Source organism: Urocampus carinirostris, chromosome 2, assembly GCF_059441175.1.
Source record: "Urocampus carinirostris isolate Australia breed hairy pipefish chromosome 2, RoL_Ucar_1.0, whole genome shotgun sequence".
Taxonomy (NCBI): Eukaryota; Metazoa; Chordata; class Actinopteri; order Syngnathiformes; family Syngnathidae; genus Urocampus; species Urocampus carinirostris.
Window position 1 is genome coordinate 63,402,190 of NC_142350.1, and position 17,158 is coordinate 63,419,347.

The window sequence follows — 17,158 nt, forward strand, 5'->3', positions numbered from 1 at the left end:
AATGCGTTCGGGGACAATACTTCTTAAAATGTATTTAGCCGTTATGGCACTGAATGAGTTAATGATATCCGAAATTGAGCTTTGATTTGTCAAGTACCAGAATAGGATCAGGACCCAAATGCGTGACGTTTCTCGCACAAGGCTTTTATTTTAAGGGAAATGGCGAGTCATGCGCGTTAGGCATCATTCTGGCGTGGAAAGACAGGAAGCCAGAGACCGACAAGATCGACACCGATTGTCCGACCAGAGATCGGACAGATGGGGTCGATACCGGACAGGACGGGACAGACAGGATTGATATTGATACAGGAAATCGAAATTAAACCGGACAAACTAGACGGGAATGAAAACTGGAGGGAATAATAAACAGGGCAAAAGTAGACAGGAATGAAACTGGAAACCGATATTAAACAGGACAAAATACCGGACAGGAAATACCAACAGGAAACAGGACCGGGTCTGAACCCACGTCTTGCGGGGCAGAGGTTCGTTGGTGGACCGACCAAAAAAGAGTTAGAGCACTGAGCTTAAATAGACGGAAAGCCAATCTGTGAATGTGCTGCAGATGGCGCCACACGGGCGGGGCCAGGTGGGCGCCATGGCAACCGTGACATGATTGCAATATTTCGAATGTCTATCACACAAAATACTGAGGTAAACGTTCATCCATGCAGCATGGCCACGACAACTCTGGTTACCCAGATGTGTTTCATGATTAGTAAATATCTATAGGATATTTAAAAGCGTTGTGTTCCTTCAATGACATCACAGTTTATCTACGTGTTGGGGATTTAAGTAACGGGTTTAATGTAGCCTTATGTGGCGGAGTAAGAGTACAGTTTCTTATCACAAATCATTAAATTATTCAAGTACATTCAATCAACAATAGATTACAAGTGGAATTGTAAATCTGCGTATTCAGTTTGTTTTGGTGAACCCTCTGTTGATTGAATAAATAGCAGTGGACCCAAACGCGTATGTTTCAGAAAAAGCTTATGCCTATAATGCTAATAATATTGGGGAATCGAGGAAGTCAGGCGCAGGGAAAAAAAGAACAGCGATACGGTACTCGCTGGGCAGCAGGAGCAGGAAGCCCTCGCGAACAAAGCGTGGTCATAGATCTGAAGCAAGTTGGGCAGCCAGGACGGGAGAACTAAGCTTGTTTGGAGATCGGAAGCAAGTCGGGCAGCCGAGAAGGGAGACTGGAGCATGGTCGAGATCGGAAGCAAGTCGTGCAGCCGGGAAAGGAGAACGGAGCGTCGTCGGAGATCGGAAGCAAGTCGGGCAGCCGGGACTGGAGAATGGAGCGTGGAGCGTGGTCGGAGATCGGAAGCAAGTCCGGCATCCGGGAGAGGAGAACGGAGCGTGGTCGGGGATCGGGACAAGTCAGGTTACCAGAGACGATTGGGAAGCCAGGGACAGACGAGCAGAATACAGGACAGGACAGGGCAGACGGGAGCCAGGGTCAAAAAGTGCTTGCCTTGTATAGGCTCAGGTTCGCTGACGGACTGACAAGAAGTGAATGAAAATGACGTGTATAAATAGGAGGAGAACTAATTCGGAAACAATTAGCAGCTGGGGCTAAATGAGTAAGTGCAGGTAAGAGCAATTGGCAAATAATGACAGTAAGTATGTATGTACAGAATGTATTTATGTATGTATATATAAACTTCACATATAGTTTAGTAAAAAAAAAAGTTTCTAATCCCGCTCGCAACTGCAACCTGGTGGTTTTTTTTGGGTCACTGGTCATTTTTTGGGTTTGAACAATTTTTTTGCCACTATTACCAGCAAATAAACAATGTGAGGTCTGAACAATTTTTCTCAACAATCTTAACAGCAATTAATCATATTCACAATTTCGTTATTCACAATTTCGTTATATCTTATAATATGACGTTTTAACAATTTTCAATAAAAGAAACGAGGTCGCCGGCAAAATAAATTCACCTTAGTACAGTCAGAGAGACACGTACTTACGTGGAAGCGATTTAAGTAACGGGTTCAATGTAGCCTAGTTCAATGTAGCCTAGTTCAATGTGGCCCAGTTCAATGTAGTGGCGTAAGAGTACAGATTCTTCTACACTAATTTAAGAATAGTCTTAGAAGTATAAAATCTCCCAAAACCTACTCAAGTAAATAGAATGAAGTAAAGGTAACTTGTTACTACCAACTTATGCACGCAGGTCAACAGGACTAGAAGTGTGGAGCTACACAGACAGACGTGATAATAGATATAGATATATGGTAAATAAAATTGGCCGGTCCAAATTGTCCCGAGGTGTGAATGAGCGAGTGAGTTGTCTGTCCCCGTGTGCCCTGCGATTGGCTGGCAACCAGTTCAGGGTGTCCCCTGCCCACTGCCCGGAGATGGCTGGGATGGGCACCAGCACCCCCGCGACCCTACTGAGGATAAGCGGTGCAGCTAATGAGATGAGATGAGATGAAAATAGAAAAATAGAAAAAAATAAAAATAATGCAGCCTCAACTGGACATAAATCCCAAGCCCGGAGAAATGCAGAGAGTAAAAAAAGCCAGCATTGGGGGATGTCCCCTCGAGATTTCTCCGTGCCCACCCTCTTGGGTAAACCTAGATCCGGGTCCGAAAAATAAATCTATTTGGGAATACCTTTAATAAAGGGAAGTGAGAGGGGGACAAGCCAGGTAATGATGATGCGAGGGGGAGGAAAGAGCAAATGAGCGAGCAAGAGATGTGGGTGAGAGAGAGAGAGAGAGAGAGAGAGAGAGAGCGCGCTCACTGCAGATCCTCGCCCACTGTCGCCTCGCACAGAAGACGACAGCGCAGGAGGGAGGACGCCATGGAGGAGCCTCTCCGAAACCTCCAACACTTCTCCTGCTGACCTACACCTCCTTCCTCCTCTTCTTGTATAACCACCCCACCCTCCGTCCTCTCCATCACCCCTTCCACCGTCCTTCAACTCCTTCCACTTCTTGACGCCTCTTTTTTAGGACTACCGTTTTTTCTTCCCTGCAGTTTTTCCTTCACTGACCTCCAGCGAACCGAGTGGATTTACTTTTTCCTTTTCTTCTCCCGGACCATGGGGTGGCGGGGGGGCAGATGGCACCTGGTGGTGTCACTGCTGGTTTTTGGCGTTCTCCGGCGGCTGGTGGCGCAGACGGACGACGGGGGCAAGTCCGTCTACTTCTGGGAAACAGGTAAGGGGCTAAGGGGGTAAGGGTAGACCACTTGATGCCTTCAAAACAACTTGAAAGGAAGGAGAAACATGACCTGGATTGCAATTTGCGGTCATCTGCTGCACTGGATTATGTTCTTCTCAGGTGATGATGGCGTTCAGGCGTTATTCCAGGGGAGGGGGAGGAACCAGGGGTACGTAGGGTGGGCTTCTTTTTAAATGTTCTTGATAAATTTGGTTCCTGTTATATTAACGCCTTCAATTTGAGACGTTACGCTCAAATGGGAAGTGACGGTGCCTGCATATTTTTGTCGTTTAGACTTATTTTCGAAGGTCTACAGAAAATGTAGTTCTGTAGTTATATAGTCAGGGTTTGGTAGGGTTACTTTAACTGGATTACTTTCAATTACTTTTGGATTACTCCAATACCGAATATGCTAATAAAAGACAAACTAAACTAAATATGAATAAAATGACTACATTTTGTGCAGGCTTGGGGAGTAACGGAACACATGGAACGGCAAAAATGATGTTGGCAAGCTGTTTGGATTTATTTTCATTTTGTTTCGGTCACATTTTATGTTCGTTTTGCCGGAGATCAAAGCCAGGAGAGAAAGCTTACCACGTGTTGTGAGCCATCATTTTATTCATATTTAGTTTCTTTTGTCTTTTATTAGCATATTTGGTATTGGGGTAATCCAAAAGTAATTGAAAGTGATCAAGTTAAAGTAACCCTACCCAACCCTGGTCATCGGACATATCGATAGAAGCTTTGAACTTCATCTTTTATTTGAAAAAGAGTATATTTACCAGCTTTTACCATTCTTCAGTAAAGAACAGCTGAACATTGCTTAAATACTGGTTTCCTGGAAAACTTCTGAGGAGAACGGGTTTCCTGGAAGGATGCATTTCAAGCAGAACTTTTGATTTTTTTTTGTCTCGAATATATGAGACCTCCAATATCTGAACCTGTCAGAACCAGAACAGAGACAGGACCCAATCGCGTGACGTTCTCACACAAGCCTTTTACTTTACGGGAAATGGGGAGTCATGCACGTTAGGAAGCCGGTCTGGCGTGGAAGGACAGGAAGACTGACGAGACTGAATCCAATTGCCCAAGTTGATATTGGACAGATGGGGTCAATTGAGGACAGGAAGGGACAGACAGGATTGACAACAAATCAGGATACCGATAATTAACTGGAGAAACTAGACGGGAACGAAAACTGGAGAAAATAATAAACTGGAACCTGAAATTTAACAGGACAAAAATGTATGTAACGGGAACAATACCGGACTGAACATTAAAGGAACGTGGTTTCTTTAATGTGAGAAAGTTGGTGTGGCTTCTCGGGTGGGCGATACAGAAAATGCTGGTATCGATCTGATCCAAGTATATACAGGATAATATCTATCGATACGATTCAATACCTTTTGCTTAGAAATTTCATTATCATTAAAGCTGTTTTTTTTTCAATTCGTCTATATTTACCGTTACCAAAGACCAGAGAGTTTAGGTACTATTTTTTAGATACCTACAACGCAAATGTAAACAGTGCAAAAATAAATATAAGTGTGTCTATTACAACAGAATAAAAGTCAAGAGTCAAACAAAAAAAAAAGGCTGAGGTGTGCGGCAAATCAGATTCCTCAGTCTCACTATCGCCCTCTGCCATGAGGCAAGAGAATTACATGCCTCACTCTGCATCTCCAGACGCTCACCACAGTAATAATAATAGTATAATTATAGTCTGTCATCTGTTCAGCCCTTTGACGTAATACAATACATACTGAATATTGATAATTGTTATGATATATTGTGAAAATTCAGCAACTTTGAACAAAAATATCCAAACATTTTGAAGTTAGATGAGAATCAACTCCAATCCTGAATAACTTTATCCATTTCACATATCATCTATTTAATATTTTCATGATGACACCTCATACTTCACAAGACATTCCTGGGTTTTTTACCATTAGGCTAGCATGTTTACCAGAACGGAAACAGGACCCAATTGCGTTACGTTTTTCACAAGATTTATTGAAGGAAGACAAAGAGTTGCGCCCACGATCAGGCGATTGCTGGACGCGGGAAGCATGTCGCTCTAAACGCTGAAGTGGATCTTCCGTGGCGAGCGATGACAGTGTCGGGCACGGAAAAACGGGTCAGTAGCCGGGACAGGAGAGTAAAAACTTGGTCGGGGTCGTAAGCGAGTCGTAAGCCAGGAAAGGAGAGTAGACGTGGTCGGGGACAAAAAGAGGTCGAAAGCCGGGACGGGAGAGTAGACGTGGTCATGATTAAAAATGGGTTGAAGCCGGGGGACAGACACGAGCAAAAAAACAGGTGGGAGTCAGGGTCGAAAAAGGCTTGCCTAGTGTTAACTGAGGTTCGCAGACGGGCTGACAAAAGGGGGCAGACTGGAGTGGGTTTAAATAGGGACCGGGAGCCAATCAGAGTCCGAGGCAGTTGGCGCCAAAAGAACGGGCACAGGTGAATCACATCGGTAATCATAACACAGCTTGGTCACATGACACATTTATTCAGGAAATGCTAGCAAGAAAGCATCCTGCTTTTCCTGAAACTGACTGCTTATCTTCCCAGGAAATTGCTTTTATAATCAATTATTTCCAGGAAGACAAGTGAGGCACAGCCTCAACTGCCTCCCTTGACGGCACGCTACAGGTGGCTACATAGTTAGCCATAATTTGATTTGTTAGCATGGCTACTCAGGAAAAGTTATTCATAAATCACTACATCTTTTACATGGGAGTACCGAGCATATTAGCTAAAGATGTAACTTAGTGAAGGTAACATAGGGATAAAACGTTTCCTAACTTTGCTAAAAGAAGATTGTTATTACCATGGATTTACTACAAGTGTTAGATAACTACGGAAATGTCATGAGGCTACACAAAGAAGTGCAGAACTCAAAATACTGTATAAAAGGTATTAAGTCCGTTTGTTGTTTTAGCGATCTCAAGAATAAGCTAGGTTGCTAGAGTATGCCGTTTGTGTCAACGTAGCGGTTTGAAAATATTCTCTTGCCCCATTTATTTTTCCCTTTCATGTTAGCTTTAAGCTAGCAAACAGTTACAGAAAATAAGTGCAGTTTAACATTCTGATGATTAACTTTTTGATGTTTAATTCTCATTTGTTGCGTGTATTTGTATGTTTAGTGTGTGTTAAAATAGCAGTTGTATGATACTTTGACTACTTTGTTGAATTACTTTGGCCTCTCAACGATGTTTTCATTTATTTGTTAAATTCTTTGAAATGCACCTGCGTTTATTAGCTTATAGCTCATAGCATTTTGGGTCGTGCACTTCGCAGTTTTTTGGCAAGGTGCAGGGGCGAGTAGTACCATAAACAAGTCTGTAATTACACTTTAGGCCAGAGGTGGCAGTGGCAAGCAGTGTTGGGCATTGAAAAACAGTAATTACTTACTTGTTACTCAGTTTTAAAAGTAATTACATTACCCCCCAGATTACTGACATCCCCAGGGTAGCGAGTTTCTCTGAAAGTAACTAGTTACATATTACCGTGCATACTCGCCTTGAAGCAGAAACCTTTAAGCTGCTTTTAAATAACCACGAAATTAAAAAAGTAGAAGAAATGAGATATGAGAGACCGTTTGAGTAGTAAAACGTACTAAGTCTAATACAAATGGAATCATACACCATGGACAAACACTACTGTACCCATACATACTACTATACTCTCATATATGCCTCTATACGCTCTCACACATACTACTACACTCTGATACACATACGAGTACACTCCCTCACACATACCGTAAATTCCGGACTATAGAGCGCACCTGATTATAAGCCGCACCCACCACATTATAAGAGGAAACCACTTTTGTACATACACAAGCCGCACCTGTATATAAGCCGCATGCGCCCACATTAAAACATGTAACACAATCAAAAATTTAACCCAAACCCGACTTTGAGTCCCGCGATTGTAACCGAATATAAAGTACACAGTCCAAAAACCACAGCCGACAAAATGAACGGAAAATGATATCGGTACTTAAGGTTTGATGCAGACCTGCAGAGTCCGGGTCCTGTTGAAAATAATCCAAAGGAAAAAAATGTATATTTCCAAAGGTAAGGGTGGGAAAAATATATATCCACTATTGTCCGCTGCGTCCACAAACACGTCTCACCTTTACTCCACTTCCCGTCAGCCCCCGTTGTTTTCGCCCCTTCTTTTTGATTCGCCCGTGGAAAACATATCAGAATAAGTCTCTAAAACAAATACATTACAAAAATATACAGTTGCAAATACATATTATACATGGTTACACATATTTACAAAGAAAGACGGTACACCGAGAGAGTTTTCAAAGCTTTAATAATAATATTCTAACTTTCATCCCAAACCGTGCCTGTGAAGGGTAGCAAAACGCTACTAACAACACGCTCGCAATACAGTAAACGGCTCAGTTAATAAAACATACCGTACTTGTAGTAATCACGGTAAACCGTCCTCATCTTCCTTCTTATAACTGACGTCATCAAAGTCGTCTTCCCCAGTATGGGAAAGAGACTATGTCATATAGACGTCGTCCCACGCTCCCTTATTCAAAAACACGCTAGCAACACGCTAGTAAAGTTTACGTGCAGTAGCTCTGAATCCTTCTTTATCGAACTGCTCGATTGCATTTAGCTTGAAAGCTGCGTCATGTGCCTTTCTTTTTGCATGGATATTTCTACGCTAATTTAATTTGTGCACAAGCTAAGAAGTTGCAGTCTTCCTCGGCGCATATATTCCACCGGTCTAAATCTTACTTTTTTGTACTCGAGCGCCGTTGGCAGCCGTTAGAAAAATGACATAAATTGGCCGCATCACTGAATAAGCCGCAGGGTTGAACGTTTGGGAAAAAAGTAGCGGCTTATAGTCCGGAATTTACGGTACTACTATACTCTCATACACACACTATTTGACTTTTTCACACATACTACTATACTGGGACCAACTCCAGTTTGACATCCAACTGTACAACATATACACACAGATCGGTGTGCGTTGCCATGGTTACCAAAAATACGCAAAGTAAAACGACACTTAGAGGTGAAGTGAATATTACACGAGGTGTGTAAAACCCCTTTAATAGAGCGTGAGAAAGAATAGTAGTGTGTGTGAGAGAGTATAATAGTCTGTGTGATGGTCTCTCGTACTTTGTATCTGTGAGTGTGAGGGGTGGTACAGTGGTGATTGTGAGAGAGTATACTAGAGTGTGAGAGAGTCTGTAGTAGTTTGTGTGCTGGAGTATAGTAATGAGAGAGCGTGAGTATAGTAGTATGTTTGTGAAAGCATAGCTGTGTGTGTATGAGAGTATAGTAGTATTTCTGTGAGAGAGTATAGTAGAGTGTGTATAGTAGTATGTCTGTGGGCATATTGGTGTGTGAGTATGAGGGGATAATAGGAAGTGTGAGAGAATATAGTACTGTGTAGGAAAGAATATAGTAGTGTTTGTGCATGGTATGACTGTATGAGAGTATAAATGTGAATGTGTGAGAGTATGAGGTTACACGTGATAGCAAGTATAGTTTACTTCTTAAATGGCCTCTCAAATTTGGAAGTGGTGAACCCTTCATAGTTCTTGGTTTCTGTAATGTTAAATGATTGCTAACCAAGATTTAGCGAGACACTTCATATCCAGTTTGTCTCTGGGCTTCAAACCACTCAAATATTTAATTCTCCATTTCTAGGTACTGTCCCAGACATTTTATCATATTTCAAATATTTATTCAATCTTACTTTTCTTATGTCTTCTTCCAATACAAAACTTAGAATATACATTTAGGAATGATTTATTCAAAATATAGAAAATTCTTTTGATATATTTTAATTATGAGAACAGTAAAATTACATAAAAAAAGTGAATTTCCTTTTCCTTCCTTCTTTTTTTATAATAAACAAAATTGTTGAATATAACAAGCAATCGTTATGGTAATGTTTTTCTCCCCATTGCAAGGAAAAGATAGATAGTAAAAACTTGTGAAATTCAGTTTTATCAATGATACAATATATTCAATATTCATAAAAAGACATACAAGCCTCTGAAATACGAAAACTGTCAGGAACCAGAACTGGATCAGGACCCAATCGCGTGACGTTCTCACACAAGCCTTTTATATTACGGGAAATGGGGAGTCATGCACGTTAGGAAGCCGGTCTGGCATGGAAAGACAGGAAGGAACCGACGAGATCGATTCTAATTGCCCGAGTTGATACCGGACAGATGGGATTTATACCGGACAGGACGGGACAGACAAGATAGATAACGAATCAGGATATCGAAAATAAACAGGAGAAACTAGACAGGAGCGAAAACTGGAGAAAATAATAAACAGGACAAAATAGACGGAAACAAAACTGGAAACCGAAATTAAACAGGTTAAAATAAACAGGAACGATACTGGACAGGAAATATCAACAGGAATAGGACTGTGTCGAAACCAACGTCCTGCGGGGTAGAAGTTTGTTGACGGACTGACAAACTAAAAGAGAGCGCACTGAGCTTAAAAAGACGAAAAGCCAATCTGTTAATGAATCGCAGCTGGCGCCACACGGGCGGGGCCAATTGGGCGCCATGGCAACCGTGACAAAAACACAAAAACAAAAACAAAAAAATAATAATAATCTGAAATTGCAATTAATCGAAACATTATAACATCACACCATTACTGATCGTGTCCGGTTTAGCAAGTAAAACTCAATGTTTCAGTTACCCAGCCGTGGATGGATATATGAAGGTCTATGGTGGTGCGAGGGGTGGGATTGGTGTGGGTGCCCGACTAAATTTAGAGTTAGTAGTCACTAGACCCTGACATCCAGCTCTAGTATACTGTCACGGTTGCCATGGCGCCCAATTGGCCCTGCCCGTGTGGCGCCAGCTGCGGCTCAATGACAGAGTGCCTTTCCTTGTATTCAAGCTCAGTGCTCTCACTCACCCTTCTTCAGTCCGTCAACGAACCTCTGCACCCGCAAAACGTGGGTTTCCTGCTTGCGTTTCCTGTCCGGTATCGTTCCCATCTATTTTTATACTATTTATTATTATCTCCAGTTTTCATCTCATCTCATTAGCTGCACCGCTTATCCTCAGTAGGGTCGCGGGGTGCTGGAGCCCATCCCAGCAATCATCGGGCAGTGGGCAGGGGACACCCTGAACTGGTTGCCAGCCAATCGCAGGGCACACGGGGACAGACAACTCACTCGCTCATTCACACCTAGGGACAATTTGGACCGGCCAATTCACCTGAAATGCATGCTTTTTTTTGGAATGTGGGAGGAAACCGGAGTGCCTGGAGGAAACCCACGCAAGCACGGGGAGAACATACAAACTCCACACAGGAAGTCTGCAGCTGGATTTAAACCCACTTAGGAGGTTCCCATGACTTGAACTGTGCCACACATGCGCTAACCACTGCGTCGCCGTGCTGCCCCATCTCCAGTTTTCGTTCCGTCTAATTTGTCCTGTTTAATTTTGATATCCTGTTACAATTCGACTTGTAATCTATTGTTAATTGGATGTACTTAAATCATGTAATGATTTGTGATAAGAAACTGTACTCTTACTCCGCTACATAAGGCTACATTAAACCCGTTACTTAAATCCCCAACACGTAAATAAACTGTGATGTCATTGAAGGAACACAACGCTTTTAAATATCCTATAGATATTTACTAATCATGAAACACATCTGGGTAACCAGAGTTGTCGTGGCAATGCTGCATGGATGAACGTTTACCTCAGTATTTTGTGTGATAGACATTCGAAATATCGCAATCAGGTCACAGTTGCCATGGCGCCCACCTGGCCCCGCCCGTGAGGCGCCATCTACAGCTTATTCACAGATTGGCTTTCCGTCTATTTAAGCTCAGTGCTCTAACTCTTTTTTGGTCGGTCCACCAACAAACCTCTGCCCCGCAAGACGTGGGTTCTGGCTCGGTCCTGTTTCCTGTTGGTATTTCCTGTCCGGTATTGTTCCCGTTTATTTTGTCCTGTTTAATATCGGTTTCCAGTTTCGTTCCTGTCTACTTTTGTCCTGTTCATTATTCCCTCCAGTTTTCATTCCCGTCTAGTTTGTCCGGTTTAATTCCGATATCCTGTTTCAATATCAATCCTGTCAGTTCCATCCTGTCCGGTATCGACCCCATCTGTCCGATATCTACTCGTGCACTTGGTATCGATCTTGTCGGCCTCTGCCTTCCTACCATTCCACGCCAGACTGCTGCCTAACATGCATGACTCCCCCTTTCCCGTAAAATAAAAGACTTGTGTGAGAAACGTCACGCATTTGGGTCCTGATCCAGATCCGGTTCTTGACACTATACTATATTTTCAGGAGGGAAGATTGAAAAATAGTGGAGCAAAACCATCAATTTTATTATTTTTGGAATTCAAGCAAAAAGAGTATATCGCGTAGCCATGTTTTAAAGACAGGCGGTTCTGAGGACTCAAAAATGGAATATTCTATCCTACTATTTCCCCTAGTTTATATTCCAACCGTGTCACGATTCCACGTCAGGCTGTCAAACTTTTATTCTGGTTACCGACTTTTGCCTGTCGTGCCTGCTGGTTCTTGGCGGCGTGGTTTGACGCAGCGCGCCGCCTCTTCTTGCATCTTTAAAGAGGATGTAGCCCGCTAAGGAGATTAAAGCAGCAGGGATTTAACAAGCCAGGAAAGAGAGCGGACTTGAGGAAGGGGAACGGTGCAGTCGGCGAAGAGCTTGCAACTTAACCTACATCCTCCTGGCTGTAGGTCAGCCCTGATTACGCCCGGGCTCCCACGCCAGGCCACCTTCGTCCCGTTTTTCAATCCAGCCGAGAAATGCATCCCTGCCGAGATTTGCATCCCCTAGCTACTATCGCAATTTTTACCTCGTTTTATCTCACTTTTATATCACTTTTCGGGAATGTGACGGCGAACATATCACCAAAACCACTTCGTCTTGTATTTGTTGTGAATGTAATCGAACGATAATGATTACCAGAACAGCTATTTTGCATCTTCGCAACATTGCTAAAATTCGCCCCATGCTGTCCCAGTCTGATGCTGGGATTATAATTCATGGGTTTGTTACCTCCTGTCTCGATGACTGTAATGCACTACTCTCCGGCCTCCCAAAGACCAAAATGAAGAGCCTTCAGCTGGTACAAAATGCTGCAGCAAGGCTTTTAACTGAGAGAATAAAGTTTGATCACATGAACCCGATTTTAGCTAACCTGCATTGGCTCCCTGTTAGTTTAAGATGTGATTTTAAGGTTCTGTTGGTAGTATACAAAATCATGCATGGACTTGCTCCCTCATATCTTTCAGATTTAATTTCCCCCTATGTTCCAGTCCGGAGCCTTTGTTCTGAGAATGCTGGTCTACTAGTGATCCCAAGAGCCAAGAAGAAATCCGCAGATTAAACGTGTTCTCTGTCATGGCACCTAAGTCTGCTCCGTTGGCGCCAACAGCCGCGGACGCTGATTGGCTGTTGTTCTCTTTTTAAACCCCCACCTTCCAGACAACACTCGTCGGATTGTCTGTGAACCTACGCAACACGCTAGGCAAACTTTTGTGACTCCTGACTCTATCCTGCCCGGTTTTTCTGTCTGATTCCCATTGCCAACCTTTTTCTGGACCCATTTATGTTTTCGCTCCTCCGCCCCGGCCATCGACCTGTTTTTTCTCAACACGTCAACAACTACCTTCGCTCAACACGGAAGTGCCACTTCCGCGTTCCAGCTATCTGCTACCCGTGACCGACAATCATCGGATCGTGGATGCAAGTCCTTTCTCCTTATAAAATGAAATGATTTGCATTTATATAGCGCTTTTCAAGTCAACGACTTCCCAAAGCGCTTTACAATGTGCTCCACATTTCCCAATAGCGGCCTTGCAGCCATGTAAGGCGCTCACCTGCTTATTGGGGGTATTAGGGGTTCAGTGTCTTACCCAAGGACACTTCGAGCCGGGATTCGAACTGGGATCCCAAGACATGCGCTCTACATCCTGAGCTACCGCCGCCCCTAAGTTGTTCACTAACCAATGCTAAAAACTAGAAAAATATTTTTTCCAATACAGAAGAAGGTTCAAGCTTTCTTTTGATATGTACTATGCCCAGGGTCGGCAACCCATACCTGTCAAACTGTAGGTTTTTGTCGTACAAAGTACGTTTATTATGCATTTGAAGACGTGTACAACGTACAAGAAAATCTGTACTGAAAAACGCAAATTTGTCAATGATGGGTACCATCCGGTATTCACCGACTATCACGAAACGGCAAATCGTTCGAGTCAAAGGAGTTCGCCGCGGTAGCCTCGATCTCTGTACCAAAAAAAACTTAAAATCACATCTTAAGATAATGGGAAGCCAATGCAGGTTAGCTAAAATCGGGGTCATGTGATCTTGGTTAAAAGCCTCGCTGCAGCATTTTGTACCAGCTGAAGGGCAGCACGGCGGCGCAGTGGTTAGCGCTTGTGCGGCACAGTTCATGTCATGGGAACCTGTCGTGGGTTCAAATCCAGCTCCAGACTTCCTGTGCGGAGTTTGTATGTTCTCCCCGTGCTTGCGTGGGTTTCCTCCGGGCGCTCCGGTTTCCTCCCACGTTCCAAAAACATGCATTTCAGGTGAATTGGCCGGTCCAAATTGTCCCTAGGTATGAATGAGCAAATGAGTTGTCTGTCCCTGTGTGCCCTGCGATTGGCTGGCAACCAGTTCAGGGTGTCCCCTGCCCACTGCTCGGAGATGGCTGGGATGGGCTCCAGCCCCCCCCGCGACCCTACTGAGGATAAGCGCTACGGCTAATGAGATGAGATGAGATGAGATGAAGGCTCTTGAATTTGGACTTCGGGAGACCGGAGAGTAGTGCATTACAGTAATCGAGACGGGAGGTAACAAACGCATGAATTATAACCTATGCATCGGACTGGGACAGCATAGAGTGAATTTTAGCGAAAATGGAATAAAAGCTGTTGTAGTAATATTCTTAACTGGATTTCTAAAGGACAGATTGGGGTCAAATGTGACACCTACATTTTTGACTGAGTCACCCTGGGCAATGTTACATTTGTCAATGTTCAGAACAGTGTTTGAGAACAAGTCACGGCATTTAGATGGACTAATAACTAACATTCGGTCTTTTCAGAGTTAAGACGCAAAAAGTTGAGTGACATCTTTATCTTAGTAAGGCAGGCCTCCAAATTTCGACAGTTTACTGTGGCAGATTTCTCCATCGGAAAATATAGTTGAGTTTCACCTGCGTAGCAATGGGAACTGATATTATACTTACAAATAATATAGCCAAATGGAAGCATGTAAATACTGAAAAGAAGGGGGCCAAGTACGGAACCCTGCGGAACACCACAGGTAACACTAAAGGGCTTGGATGTCATCCCACCATATTTAACACAGTATACGACACAGTAAAAAAGTAAAACAACATCCTACCCTATTGTGATGGTTTCTGTATTTAATCATGAATAACACACTCTTTTTTTAACCTAAAATATAACTCAATATACTCAAAGTTTTAAAGTATTTGTCCAAAAATAATGCGAAACATTGTACAGGGGAGATCTGGTACGGTTGTAACACATTTTGTTTTCTCCCTCCCCATTTCAAGACCTTTTGTGAATGGTACCTTTTGTAAGTAGACATCAGTGGTAGAGTGTCAAGTATGTCCAATAATCTGTGACAGTCTCTTGAAAATAGAGATAAACAGAATAAGGAACTGGTGTAACACTGCTAGTGGACAATTTTAACAGTCCATCCATCCATTCAGTACCTGCATCGCTTATCAGTAGGGCGCTGCAAACGCCAGTGTTCTTGATGAGTGCCTTGGTCCAATCTTTTAGCTTTAATTCATCCACAACTCTTTTTTTTTTATCAGGACCAAACTAGCAGAATCGAAATCTTGGTTACTTCAGTGTTTTGACCAGCGCGGAGATTACATAGCCTCCTGGCTAAGCCCCGCCCACCGAATATGTCACGATGTTTACAAACAAATGGTCTATCAGATCATGCCCCTACCCCTGTTGGTGTTTGTGTCCTGCATTTGGGTCCGTCTGACAAAAACGTGACGGACTGACTATCTAACTACAAAATACCGTAAATTCCAGACTATAAGCTGCTACTTTTTCCCCAAACGTTCAACCCTGCGGCTTATTCAGTGATGCGGCCAATTTATGTAATTTTTCTAACAGCCGCCAGCGGCGCTCGAGTTTGTTTTTGAGTAAGGGAGTCGTCCTGCTGCTAGCGTGTTTTTGAGTAAGGGAGCGTGGGACGACGTTTATATGACAAAGTCTCTTTCCCATACTAAAGGAAGACGACTTTGATGACGTCGATGATAGGATGAGGATAAGATGAGGACGTTTTACCGTGCTTTCTAAAAGTACGGTATGATTTTTTTAATAGACCCGTTTACTGTATTGCGAGCGTGTTGTTAGTAGCGTTTTGCTACCCTTCACAGGCACGGTTTGGGATGAAAGTTATAATATTATTATTAAAACTCTGAAAACTTTCTTGGTGTACTGTCTTTCTTTGTAAATATGCGTAACCATGTATAATATGTATTTGCAACTGTATATTTTTGTAATGTATTTATTTGTATTTATTATGGACACTTATTCTGATAAGTCTTGCACTGACCAATTAAAAAGAAGGGGCGTAACAGACGCGGGGGATGACGGCAAGTGGGGACCGGTAAAGGTGAGTGTTTGTGGACACGGCGACAATAGTGGATATATATTTTTCCCGCCCTTACCTTTGGAAATATACACTTTTTTTCCTTGGATTACTTTAAACGGGACCCGGACACTGCAGGTCTGCATACAATCTTAAGTACCGGTATCATTTTCCGTTCATTTTGCCAGCTGTGGTTTTTGAACTGTGTACTTTATGATCGGTTAAAATCACGGGACTCAAAGTAGGGTTTGGGTTAATTTTGTGATTGTGATACGTATTTTAATGAGGGCGCATGCGGCTCATATGAGGTGCGGCTTGTGTAAGTACAAAAGCGGTTATCTGCATAAAGTGTGGTGGGTGCGGCTTATAATCAGGTGCGTTCTATAGTCCGGAATATACGGTATGTCATGAAGTCTATGGATTGTTCCACAATCGGCCCTGATACTGTAACCGGCCAAATGTGCACTCAAATATAATAGCGCCTTCCAAAAGACTTACCGAAAAAACTGCCGGTTTCCTTTCTCAATGGATGGAAAAGCTCCGGGCGGCCATCGTGCTTTGAAACGTAATCCAGCCCCTGGGAGTTGTGCCGGATCTCGGTGTAACATATCGCATTGATTTTGAGCCCCGGGTCTTTTTCTCTTTTTCTGCCTGCCTATCGTGTATTACATAAGTTCTCTAGACTGGCCTGTAACCCCATCTGTTTTGATTCTCCTACGCCATGCATAGTACACAACCCTAGAGGAATCTACTGGCATTGCAGGTGTTACCTCACGTACTGTATCAGCACACCTGTCAACCTGTACGTTTTTGCCGTACAAAATATGTTTATTTTGCATTTTAAGACGTGTACGACGTACAAGAAAATCCGTACGGAAAAATGCAAATTTGTCAATGATGGGTACCATCCGGCAAACACCGACTATCACGAAACGGCAAATCAATCAAGTCAAACGAATTCGCCGCGGTAGCCTCTATCTCGGTATCGTTTTTTTTTTCCGTTTCAAACGAAGCGAGCGGATCGATGCTACTGTGCGCATGCGTCTGCCGCCTGGGGATTTCCCATCATGCATCATTCAACATCGGATTACATGTGGTAGTTGTGTAGTGAAAGGAAGTCCGTCTCTTTTTAGAGAACCGGCTTTTTCGGCTCAACACATTAAAGAGAGCGGGCTCTCAAACGGCTCACTTGCTTTGATGCATTATATTATGAATTATTATGTTGTATAAAGAAGTTTAGAAAAAAAGGAAGTATAAAAGGAGAAAATGAAAAAAGACAATAGAGTAGTGGTTATCCCTTTAATCA

General features: G+C 43.0%; 1 protein-coding gene across 1 annotated transcript in view; it reads left to right on the forward strand.

Moving 5' to 3' along the window:
- The first annotated feature begins 2,806 nt into the window (after positions 1-2,806).
- The window catches only part of LOC148372974 (thrombospondin type-1 domain-containing protein 7A-like), a 339,221-nt gene continuing 324,869 nt past the window's right edge, over positions 2,807-17,158 (forward strand). Inside the window, exon 1 of the mRNA XM_088327730.1 lies at positions 2,807-3,177. Coding sequence (XP_088183856.1) covers positions 3,060-3,177 — 118 coding nt within the window. The 5' untranslated portion in view covers positions 2,807-3,059. The remainder of the gene's footprint in view (positions 3,178-17,158) is intronic.